General features: G+C 39.0%; 1 protein-coding gene across 1 annotated transcript in view; it reads right to left on the reverse strand.

The window, feature by feature from the left end:
- Positions 1 to 13,282, reverse strand: part of LOC127416288 (integrin alpha-11-like) — a 62,329-nt gene that overhangs the window by 22,182 nt on the left and 26,865 nt on the right. The window contains exons 11-13 of the mRNA XM_051655553.1: positions 7,949 to 8,093; positions 3,423 to 3,571; positions 2,288 to 2,431 (exon numbers count right to left, since the gene is read on the reverse strand). Of these exons, the coding sequence (XP_051511513.1) occupies positions 2,288 to 2,431; positions 3,423 to 3,571; positions 7,949 to 8,093 (438 nt within the window). The remainder of the gene's footprint in view (positions 1 to 2,287; positions 2,432 to 3,422; positions 3,572 to 7,948; positions 8,094 to 13,282) is intronic.

The following is a 13,282-nucleotide window of genomic DNA, read 5'->3' on the forward strand; positions in this document are numbered from 1 at the left end:
CTCTCTCTCTCTCTCTCTCTCTCTCTCTCACACACACACACACACACACACACACACACACTGAAAAAATATTGTTGTAGATGACAGACACATGAAATCAGTTGTTTTCTCAGCCTTCCTCAAATAGCAAGAGAAGAGAAGAGAAAATAAGCTAAAGTCTTATAAACTATGACCACTAGGATACAGATCTACCCTAAAATATAAAAAGTAATTATATTTATGCATTTCAATTTCATAACAAATTGAAAACGAGTTTTATTAATTTAATTTTGTTAAAGATTACACAATTCTATTTAATGGAAAAATTTATGACATTTAAATGTGTCTTACATAATCTTAAAAATAGAAAATATCTTAAATCTTAAAAATTAAAAAGATATTTTTTGAGTGTTCAACTCTTAAGGCTGGTTTACATGTTGTCATCTTGTTAGCATTTGACAAATGTTGTACATTGCTATAGTGTATACTAGGCATGTCCTGATACCATTTTTTTTTAGACCGAGTACGAGTACCGATACTTTTATTTTGGTACTCGCCGATACCAAGTCCGATACCTGCTTTTTTTTTTTTTTCTGAACTGCATATCAACACTTCAAAATTTTATCATCAAAATGGTGTTTAAATAAATAAACTAAGTAAAACTTTAATCAAATGAAATAAATTTTCAACATGATATTGTTTTTTTAAATTAAATGAAGTGCTTTTATTTAGAACCTCACAGCATAATCTAAAATACATTTTAGACCTATTTTATCAAATAAAGTGCTGCACTACAGAGCATCACAGATGTAAGATGTTGCTTAAATATAATATATTTACTATTAATATATTATTATTATTAGTAGTAGTAGTAGTAGTAGTAGTATACTTTAACAGTGAATATTACATTTCTGTCATAGTTTTTTTATTTTTATTTAAATTGAGCTTTTATTTAGACAGAGCTTTTACTTTGAAGTGTTTCTGTGTTGTTTTGACCAAGGAGTTTTCATATAAGTTGCCAGCTTCCCACTCTGGAAAAGCCGGTCGCTACATGACTCAAAGTGATTATTAAACCACAAAGGCTGCAATTTAATTAAATAAGTATGTAATCTGTTTGCTGTTATCTGCTTCAAATAGAGTGCTCGATGCTCATGACGGTGTGTTCTCTGGATGAGCCAAGGAGAATTAAAAGGTAGTGCAGCCTGCGTCAGCACCACACATTCACAAGTGCTCAAATCTGCAGAGCTTGGCTCATGCAAACTATATATTTATATAATTAAATCGCAGCTTTTGCAGTAAAATAATCTCACTAGGACATAACATGATTTTAATTTGTGCGCTGAATGTTATGAATGGCATCGGTTTTTGGTATCCGAGCATTTTTACGAGTACCAGTACATCAGTGCGGTATCGGGACATCCCTAGTATACACAGTATATTACTGTAACAGTTGCTGTGCAAAAGGGTCTAAGGTACAATGAAAGGCTAGATGATGTATATGCTTCTTACTCATGCCCTTATATTTACTTACCTCTTTGTTTTATCAACACCTTAAGTATTGCTGTTAACATGTTACCTATCACCTGAGCAGGTTTTCAGTGTTTGCTGATAATCAGTACAGTAATGAAATTAACCATGAAAAATTGTTTCAGCAAAAGACAACCAGCACTGGTGATGCAATCATTGTTAGGCTGCAACATGTGGTATTTTACAGATTGTGGTTCCCTGGTTGAGGCAGCCAGGAAATGGCTGATAAGGCCTAAATGAATAAAGATGGAGGTTGGGCCTGCTCTTCTTTGTACACAGCATTGTTTTTGCATGTGATCCAGCTTTTTCCATTTATTAGAGCAGCTATTTCTCTCTGTGAGTTTCACATAATTACATTTCAAGAGGAAATGTTTTCCTGCTTGGTTTACCCTCCACCACTCTCTAATGAGGAATGTAACAGGTGGCAAAAGTCTGTGAGTGTTGTATTTATGAGAGGCTATTAATGAGAATGTGCATATATGCACAATAACAGTTTTTGAACCTGGTTCCCTTAGCTTTAAGACACGAAACAACAGCTGTATGTGTTGCAATCTGCTGCATGCAAGGAAATAATCAGGAGGTGATCTAATAGCAAGTCAGTACCTAATTACCTTGTTGTTTACAAGAAAATACTAAAGGATTGAGAATGAAGACCTCAGTTTATATTCATTAAGGGAATTTCAGTTATAATATTCTATTCAGTTATAGTATATATAATTTTTCATTGGCCTTGTCTATCACTGTTGGATGGCATTAGAATGGTGGATAGAGGTGTCTTTACCTGCTCTGTCACTCTGTATATGTAGACTTTGCCTTTCTCCCATCCTCCACTGAAGAACATTGGTGCAGCCACCAGCAGGTTATCTGTTATTCCATCATCATCGATGTCAACTGGAGCAATCTCACTGCCATAGTATGATCCTATCTGCACAAATACAGAGATCCATAGAGTCAACACTGTTTTCTACTGGTGCACAAAGAAAGAGAGGCCTGCAAAACACATCACTTAGACATGCAAATGTTGATGTAAGCACAAAAACAACAATACAAATTTGCCAACACAAATAGATATTGGCACAACCAAGAAATGTGAACTAATCATCTTACAAGAAATTAGATTTTTTTTTTAATTATTACTATTTTCTCCCCTTTTCTCCCCTATTCCCAATGCGCTCTAGTCCTCGTGGTGGCGTAGTGACTCGCCTCAATCTGGGTGGTGGAGGACGAATCTCAGTTGCCTCCGCATCTGAGACAGTCAATCCACACATTTTATCATGTGGCTTGTTGAGCGCATTACCGCAGAGACATAGCGCGTCTGGAGGCTCACGCTATTCCCTGCGGCATCCACGCACAAGGCCTAACCATATTATAGCGACCACGAGGAGGTTAACCCAATGTGACTCAACCCACCCTAGCAACCGGGCCAATTGGTTGCTTAGGAAGCCTGACTGGAGTCACTCGGCACACCCTAGATTCAAACTTGCGACTCCAGGGATGGCAGTCAGTGTCTTTACTTGCTGAGCTACCCAGGCCCCCCCACCTCCTGCGAAGCACCTTTTTTTAAAAAAAATTACATTGTTCAATATCCATGCAATTTTTTTGTGAGAGCAAATTTATCTGCATGTTTTAGACCATGATGGGAAGCACATGGGTTGTGTAGGTTTACAGTCTAGACACACCACTAATTGCAAATGAATACCGGGAGAGATACTAAATCAAAAACACAATCACCAGTTTATCACTGCTGCTTCTATGAATATGAACAGGAGCTTATAGAAGAATCAAAAGCAGCAGAATTATTTTGGGGAGTATATGGGCTTTATGTGTTCAAATTGGTGGGCGTACATAAAACAGTTCTCTGCATGTCTATGTGTTTGTGTGCATGTTTGTAAGTATGATCAAATCCACTGCATTACCTGCTGTCCCTTCAGTGAGTGTAATATAGTGAGCTCTCCGGTATTTTTCAGCGTGAAGATGATGACCTTGCCTGTGTGGTTAAACCTTGGAGCCCCTGCGACATATAACTGACCACTGCGAGCTGACACTACAGAGGTCACTGTGTAACCTAAAAGCACAAAAAAAATCTTTAAAATACTTATTCATTTAAACCCAAATTTTAAAACCTGATCAAGTTCTAAACCAACAATTTCAGAAGTTAAAACTTGTATTATGTTATTATGTGATGACTTTAATAGTATATACACAAATCCCATTATATATACAGTGTGTGTATACAGGTGCATCTCAATATATTAGAATGTCGTGGAAAAGTTCATTTATTTCAGTAATTCAACTCAAATTGTGAAACTCGTGTATTAAATAAATTCAATGCACACAGACTGAAGTAGTTTAAGTCTTTGGTTCTTTTAATTGTGATGATTTTGCTCACATTTAACAAAAACCCACCAATTCACTATCTCATAAAATTAGAATACATCATAAGACCAATAAAAAAAACATTTTTAGTGAATTGTTGGCCTTCTGGAAAGTATGTTCATTTACTGTATATGTACTCAATACTTGGTAGGGGCTCCTTTTGCTTTAATTACTGCCTCAATTCGGCGTGGCATGGAGGTGATCAGTTTGTGGCACTGCTGAGGTGGTATGGAAGCCCAGGTTTCTTTGACAGTGGCCTTCAGCTCATCTGCATTTTTTGGTCTCTTGTTTCTCATTTTCCTCTTGACAATACCCCATAGATTCTCTATGGGGTTCAGGTCTGGTGAGTTTGCTGGCCAGTCAAGCACACCAACACCATGGTCATTTAACCAACTTTTGGTGCTTTTGGCAGTGTGGGCAGGTGCCAAATCCTGCTGGAAAATGAAATCAGCATCTTTAAAAAGCTGGTCAGCAGAAGGAAGCATGAAGTGCTCCAAAAGTTCTTGGTAAACGGGTGCAGTGACTTTGGTTTTCAAAAAACACAATGGACCAACACCAGCAGATGACATTGCACCCCAAATCATCACAGACTGTGGAAACTTAACACTGGACTTCAAGCAACTTGGGCTATGAGCTTCTCCACCCTTCCTCCAGACTCTAGGACCTTGGTTTCCAAATGAAATACAAAACTTGCTCTCATCTGAAAAGAGGACTTTGGACCACTGGGCAACAGTCCAGTTTTTCTTCTCCTTAGCCCAGGTAAGACGCCTCTGACGTTGTCTGTGGTTCAGGAGTGGCTTAACAAGAGGAATACGACAACTGTAGCCAAATTCCTTGACATGTCTGTGTGTGGTGGCAAATTCTTCAATCGATTTTGCTTGACAATCCTCATAAGGCTGCGGTTCTCTCGGTTGGTTGTGCATCTTTTTCTTCCACACTTTTTCCTTCCACTCAACTTTCTGTTAACATGCTTGGATACAGCACTCTGTGAACAGCCAGCTTCTTTGGCAATGAATGTTTGTGGCTAACCCTCCTTGTGAAGGGTGTCAATGATTGTCTTCTAGACAACTGTCAGATCAGCAGTCTTCCCCATGATTGTGTAGCCTAGTGAACCAAACTGAGAGACCATTTTGAAGGCTCAGGAAACCTTTGCAGGTGTTTTGAGTTGATTAGCTGATTGGCATGTCACCATATTCTAATTTTTTGAGATAGTGAATTGGTGGGTTTTTGTTAAATGTGAGCTAAAATCATCACAATTAAAAGAACCAAAGACTTAAACTACTTCAGTCTGTGTGCATTGAATTTATTTAATACAAGAGTTTCACAATTTGAGTTGAATTACTGAAATAAATGAACTTTTCCACAACATTCTAATTTATTGAGATGCACCTGTATATATATATATATATATATATATATATATATATATATAATTAGAATTGAACATAATCAGTGTGACCTGTCATTAAAAGGTATATTCCGGGTTCAATACAAGTTGACAAGCTCAGTCGACAGAATTTGACAGCATTTGTGGATTACCACAAAAAAATTTTTTGACTCATCTCTTCTTTTCTTTATAAAAAGAACAGTGAGGCACGTACAAGGAAAGTGTAACAGCGACAATTGTTGGAGGGTTTAAAGGCAGAAATGTGAAGCTTATAATTGCATAATAGCACGTACATTAATTCTTCTTTTAAAACGTGTTATTTGAGCTGTAATGTTGTTTACATTTTCATAGCAGGGTTTACGGCATTACGACATCATGGCAACAAAGTTGTAAAGTTGGATATAACTTTAAACAGAAAAGGTTAATAAGCACTTTAATCACACTAAAATTATGTTTATACGCATACTGTTTACGTCTCATGGCTATACTTTTGAAACTTGAGAACCTTGTAATTGTAAACCTGTTGGAGCTCATGCCACACCCCCCTCCCCCTCGGGTCTGATGTCACTTTGTTTACATGCATTCATATTTACTATATAGTCTACTGTATACTAATGTTAATAATGTTGAAAATTATACAGATGTGACATATGTTTACATATACGGATTAGCCCCATTCACTTCCATTGTACAGTATGTGCTTTGCTGTAACCCAGATTTTGTCCAGACCGGACAAAAGAGATTATAACCCAGACCGGTGTACACATTGCTCCGGTGGTAAAGTTTACTCAAATCTGCTTAATGTAACACTTGTTAGCACTATTGATTGTTACAAGTATCAGATTTTTGGAACTCTAAAGCTGTTTAAGTGTCAACTTTAATCTGTTGAACATTCAATGTGAGAGTTTATAAATACTTTATAAAAACAGCCTTAACCCATCTCTGAAGTCATTTGCTTCCTGTTACCTAAACTCAGCAAAAAAAGAAACCTCCTCTCACTTTCAACTGCTTTTATTTTCAGCAAACTTAACGTGTCAATATTTGTATGAACATAAAAAGATTAAACAACTAAGACATAAACTGAACAAGTTTCACAGACATGTGACTGGGGGGGGGGGTGGGGGTCAGTATCTGGTGTGGCCACCAGCTGCATTAAGTACTGCAGTGCATCTCCTCCTCATGGACTGCACCAGATTTGCCAGTTCTTGCTGTGAGATGTTACCCCACTCTTCCACCAAGGCACTTTCAAGTTCCCGGACAATTCTGGGGGAATGGCCCTAGCCCTCTCCCTCCAATCCAACAGGTCCCAGATGTGCTTAATGGGATTGAGATCCGGGCACTGCATTGAGATGCAGGAAATCATGCACAGAACAAGCAGTATGGCTGGTGGCATTATCATGCTGGAGGGTCATGTCAGGATGAGCCTTCAGGAAGGGTACCACATGAGGGAGGAGGATGTCTTCCCTGTAATGCATAGCATTGAGATTGCCTGCAATGACAACAAGCTCAGTCCGATGATGCTGTGACACACCGCCCCAGACCATGACGGACCCTCCACTTCCAACTCGATCCCGCTCCAGAATACAGGCCTCGGTGTAACGCTCATTCCTTCGACGATAAACGCAAGTCCGACCATCACCCCTGGTCAGACAAAACCGTGACTCGTCAGTGAAGAGCACTTTTTACCAGTCCTGTCTGATCCAGCGAAGGTGGGTTTGTGCCCATAGGTGACGTTGTTGCCGGTGATGTCTGGTAAGGACCTGCCTTACAACACGCCTACAAGCCATCAGTCCAGCCTCTCTCAGCCTACTGCGGACAGTCTGAGCACTGATGGAGGGATTGTGCATTCCTGGTATAACTTGGGCAGTTGTTGTTGCCATCCTGTACCTGTCACGCAGGTGTGTTATTCGGATGTACCGATCCTGTGTAGGCGTCTCACAGTATGGACATTGCAATAGATTGCCCTGGCCACATCTGTAGTCCTCAAGCCTCCATGCAGCATGCCTAAGGCACGTTCACGCAGATGAGCAGGGACCCTAGGCATCTTTATTTTGGTGTTTTTCAGAGTCAGTAGAAAGGTCTCTTTAGTGTCCTAAGTTTTTATAACTGTGACCTTAATTGCCTACCGTCTGTAAGCTGTTAGTTTCTTAACGACCGTTCCACAGGTGCATGTTCATTAATTGTTTATGGTTCATTGAACAAGCATGGAAAACATTGTTTAAACCCTTTACAATAAAGATCTGTAAAGTTATTTGGATTTTTTACAAAATTATCTTTAAATACAGTGTCCTGAAAAAGGGACATTTCATTTTTTGCTGAGTTTATATTTTGCCTTTCCTTTTTGGATTTTTTTGAGTAATAAAAACACTGAAATTGCACTCCTGTCTAGGTCACCTTTATGTTGCGTCCCAACCCCTAGATGCGGCATAACATAATTGGGGGCTTGTCTGTTTGTCATCATCCGAATGACATGATTCCTTGAATGAGTCAAATTCTCTGGTTTGGGAATAAATTATGAAATTTATTTCATAAAAAGAAAAGGCATACAAGGGTAGAAGAATAAAGAATAGAGTTGAGGATTTCTTCTTCCTTTGGGTTAGGATTAGAGTGAGCAGCACTGACTACATGTCTCTAAATCCATGGCCATGGTAACTCAAGGTATAACTGTGTATTATTTACCTAGGTACGCCCCATGGTTCTTCAGTTCCTCTGGAAACTCTTGTTCATAGGAGGACTTTAATGGAACCACTTTACCCTGACGTGTCTCCTTCAGCACAGCTCCATTCCAGTCGTAAGCCCCTACAGCTCCCACTAAAATACCATCCTGCAGACAGAACATATTACGGTAACATATCCACAACCACATAAAATAAAAATAAAAAACTAACAACCAAATATACTCAGTTCAAATGGCATCAGACCACAAACTTGCTTCTGCCTTTATAGGGATGAAAGTATAGGGATGAAAGTAGGTTTTATTGTGTTTGTTTTAGGTGCTAGTCCTTCCAACACATTTCGGAGAGCACCTGCACAAGGTAATTACTGTAAACTTGTGTTTATTGTGTGTATTTTACACCAGTGGCACTGCATTAGTCAAATCAATAAATTATTAGTGTATTTATTGAAGTAATCTGCTGTGTAAGAATCAGACTAAAAATCAGATAATCTGAGGAAATTCTGTAGGATTTTATAAAGCATGTTCATGAGACATTTTACATTGTCCAGTTATAGTACACAGCAACATTCTTGAACTTTTGGAGTTCACAGTGATTCACACATTCTCATTCTGCTTCAGTGTCCAGCCAGCTCCTTTATATTTTCTCAGGACATTTATCTGAGTGTGTTGCTGTCAACTGCCATGGAAACTATATAAACAATTTATCTCCTCATGCTGAGTTTCTTCTGCAGTTATTTATGGAGGGACAAAATGCTTGATAATTACAGTAGTCGGGATGTGGGAGAGAGAAATGGATTGTGAGCTCATGTTTAGAGAGAACTGAAATTCCTGGATGGTTGCTTACATATAAACAACCAACAAAATTCCAACCAATCCACACTCCGAGAGAACATTCTAACTGAACTTGCAACCCACAGAGAACACACTCTTGCGACACAGTGCAACATATTTAGTTCAGAATATCAACAAACTAAAAGATGATAACCAAGAATTTGTGGTTTTCAATCAAAGAACAAAATGCACTTTGAATGAAGCCACTAGTGTTTTAGAGAGAGCTCCCTGTAACTGTGTGGCTTTGTGGTGAAACCACATAACACAACTATCGCTTACGGTTCTTTTGTGGTTCTCCTGCCTCCTGGCTTCCAGAGCATGAAAGGAGATGAATGTAAATTGACTATTGCTGGCTGCATGTGAGGAGCAACACCTGGGCCCTATGGCGCCACTGCCATAAATCCACCATCACTTCTCTTTTTGAGTGAACCCGGCTTCACTAGGGCATGCAGGAGATCAGCTAAGGGACCAACATGGAGTCACAAAGCAGGGCTACCTCTGAACCTGAGGGCTACCAGGCCCTTGCAATGCTTTACCGTTCCCTTCTGAACAATATGATGACATCTTGACACATTTTAATATCACCCCATGGACTTTCACAAATCTTTTCTGGACATGTTTTTCTCATTTACCTCTTTTGTTAAAACCCCTGAGGCATGTCCCTGCTAATCCTACAGTCTCTGTCCTCACATGGGATATTAAATCTATGTTTACTCTGAAATACTACATGAGCATGATACTACATGAGTCTTTGATAGCGTGCATGAATTCATGGTGAATATATATTCAGCGGCAAATAAGAACTTGACTTACAGTGCATCCGGAAAGTATTCACAGCTCTTCACTTTTTCCACATTTTGTTATGTTACAGCCTTATTCCAAAATGGATTAAATTCATTATTTTCCTCAAAATTCTACAAACAATACCCCATAATGACAACATGAAAGAAGTTTGTTTGAAATCTTTGCAAATTTATTAAAAAAAAACAAAAACATGTACATAAGTATTCTCAGCCTTTGCTCAATATTTTGTTGAAGCACCTTTGGCACCATTTACAGCCTCAAGTCTTTTTGAGTATGATGCTACAAGCTTGGCACACCTATTTTTGGGCAGTTTCTCCCATTCTTCTTTGCAGGACCTCTCAAGCTCCAACAGGTTGGATGGGGAGCGTCGGTGCACAGCCATTTTCAGATCTCTCCAGAGATGTTCAATCGGGTTCAAGTCTGGTCTCTGGCTGGGCCACTCAAGGACATTCACAGAGTTGTCCTGTAGCCACTCCTTTGTTATCTTGGCTGTGTGCTTAGGGTCGTTGTCCTGTTGGAAGATGAACCTTCGCCCCATTCTGAGGTCCAGAGTGCTCTGGAGCAGGTTTTCATCAAGGATGTCTCTGTACATTGCTGCATTCATCTTTCCCTTGATCCTGACTAGTCTCCCAGTTCCTGCCGCTGAAAAACATCCCCACAGCATGATGCTGCAACCACCATGCTTCACTGTAGGGATGGTATTGGCCAGGTGATGAGCGGTGCCTGGTTTCCTCCAGACATGACGCTTGCCATTCAGGCCAAAGAGTTCAATCTTTGTTTCTCATGGTCTGAGAGTTCTTCAGGTGCCTTTTGGCAAACTCCAGGCAGGCTGTCATGTGCCTTTTACTGAGGAGTGGCTTCCATCTGGCCACTCTACCATACAGGCCTGATTGGTGGAGTGCTGCAGAGATGGTTGTTCTTCTGGAAGGTTCTCCTCTCTCCACAGAGAAATGCTGTTGCTCTGTCAGAGTGACCATCGGGTTCTTGGTCACCTCCCTGACTAAGGCCCTTCTCCCCTGATCGCTCAGTTTGGCCAGGCGGCCAGCTCTAGGAAGAGTCCTGGTGGTTCCAAACTTCTTCCATTTACAGATGATGGAGGCCACTGTGCTCATTGGGACCTTCAATGCTGCAGAAATTTTTCTGCACCCTTCCCCAGATCTGTGCCTTGATACAATCCTGTCTTGGAGGTCTACAGACAATTCCTTGGACTTCATGGCTTGGTTTGTGCTCTGACATGCACTGTTAACTGTGGGACCTTATATAGACAGATGTGTGCCTTTCCAAATCATGTCCAATCAACTGAATTTACCACAGGTGGACACAGTTGTAGAAACATCTCAAGGATGATCAGTGGAAACAGGATGCACCTGAGCTCAATTTTGAGTGTCATGGCAAAGGCTGTGAATACTTATGTACATGTGATTTTTTTTTTCGTTTTTTATTTTTAATAAATTTGCAAAGATTTCAAACAAACTTCATTCACATTGTCATTATGGGGTATTGTTTGTAGAATTTTGAGGAAAAAAATTAATTTAATCCATTTTGGAATAAGGCTGTAACATAACAAAATTTTGAAAAAGTGAAGCGCTGTGAATACTTTCCGGATGCATAGTAAATTAAAGTTCACAGATTATATCCAAAGATACAGCTGTTAAATTTAACGTAACATTACATTTAAAATTATAATTATTCTTGATTGCCTTACTTTACCTACTAAAATAGTGATGGATGCCATTTCCATTAAGTGTAAATAGCAACAAAAAGCATCTTCTTTGCACTGAGTGCAAATAGTGTTAGATGCTATTCACACTACTAATTAACATACTGCAGTGTGTTTATTGTGTTTTTTAGAGTCCAACAAACAACCTACAACTACCCCTAAACCAAACCCTAACCCTACCTTGCAAAAATGAACCATGGTATTACTACAGTAACCATAGTATCACCATGGTATTTTGTAGAAAAATCATAGTAAACCACAAAATTAAACATGGTTCTATATTAACACCATTTTACTGTAGTAACACCATAGTTAAATGTATTAAAACTATGGCTAAAATACATGGTTAGTACAATATCAATATAGTAAGCATGGTTAATTTTACCCACATCAAACCTTTCTCTAAACTCCCCACCATGTCAAAAAAAAAAAAAAAAAAAAAAAACAACAAAAAAACAACAACTTTAAATTCATTTTTATTTATTATTATTAGTAGTATTAAAGGTAATTTTAAGAGTGGAGATAGGAGACAGTATGGGAAAAAGGGACGTCTGCTTGATTAAAAAGTCATCCACACTTAAACACTATGTTATTCAGACTATTTGACTTTTAATATTAATATTTGACTTTAATTTCTTTGTTTCCATCAGACTGTTGGGAGTGCAAATTGCTCTGCTGTGTGGCAGGTGCTATTTACACCTAGTGCAAATAGTCACTCCATTACTTTAAAGGTGCATCCAGTAAGTTTTAGCTGGCTCTTATTCGTCCTAATAGTACCAGTGGTTTTGAACTTCATATTGACATATTGAGTCATGAATGCACAAAGTTTGCTTACTAACTGTTGCCGCTTCACACCAAGATGTTAGTTTATGTTCTGTTTTTCTCCGTCACATACAGTACTACACACATCCGTATAATGCACATTCATGGATTAAATCCAAACTAATTTCTGCTCGTTGCACACTGGACTGTGAGCGGACTGCCGCGACTCGCAAGTTTTCAGACTCTCTCAAACTCTCTAACTCGTATGACTTTTTCTCTTCTGTGGAACACAAACAAAGATATATAAAATGCCAATGGGGTCAATGGGGTCTCATTATCTAATATAATGAATATGAAGTTACATTTTGGTCTACTTTTCACACAAAACCGATTTAAACCGATCGCTTTAGAAGACATAGATTAAACCACTTGAGTCGAAAGGATTACCTTTCCTACCTGCTGCCTTTATGTCCTTTTTGCAGCTTAAAAGTGTTGGATCCCAATGACTTGCATTGTATGGATATAAACACATCTATAAAAATATCTTCGTTCGAGTTCCACAAAAGAAAGAAAGTCATACGAGTTTGAGACGGCATAAGGGTGAGTATGAGAGAATTTGAATTTTTGGGTTAACTATTCCTTAAAGTAAATAAAATTCAGGAGCATGAAAGAAAGTGTACAATTTGAATATGTGTGCCTTAAGCCATATTTAAACCTGGAAGCATCCCACTTTAGAAAATATAGTCTGTTTTTAGGGAGGGTATGATTTTCTCCTAGAGTGCAAACATTCTTTCCAACAACTTATCCCTCCTCTCAACACTCAAGTTGATATTGTTGCAAATGCTGTTCCAGGCATCCAGAGGCCTGATGAATTGCATTTCCAGTCATCCCACTGGCCATCTGGAGTTTTCCTATCTGTATCTTCCACAAAAAAAGTAAAAAGACTGTATATTTATGGGCAGCCTGGACCATTATTATTAGTGTTACAGTTGGGAGCAAGTCTTGGATGGATACAGACCCACCAGGTACAGTTTGGGCTGAGATTTGGACAGAGTGTGGCAGATGGCCTGCCAGAATAGCAGGTACAGTACAGGAGTATCAGTTGTGCTGAGTCTGCACTGGAGGACAAGCCAGCTCTGGTAACCTTACTTTATCAGTTCTGGGCTCAAAACAGAAAAGAAAAAAATAGATTTCCCTTCTCCCCTGAAGTTCTGCTCCT

This window comes from Myxocyprinus asiaticus, chromosome 2 (assembly GCF_019703515.2).
Source record: "Myxocyprinus asiaticus isolate MX2 ecotype Aquarium Trade chromosome 2, UBuf_Myxa_2, whole genome shotgun sequence".
Taxonomy (NCBI): domain Eukaryota; kingdom Metazoa; phylum Chordata; class Actinopteri; order Cypriniformes; family Catostomidae; genus Myxocyprinus; species Myxocyprinus asiaticus.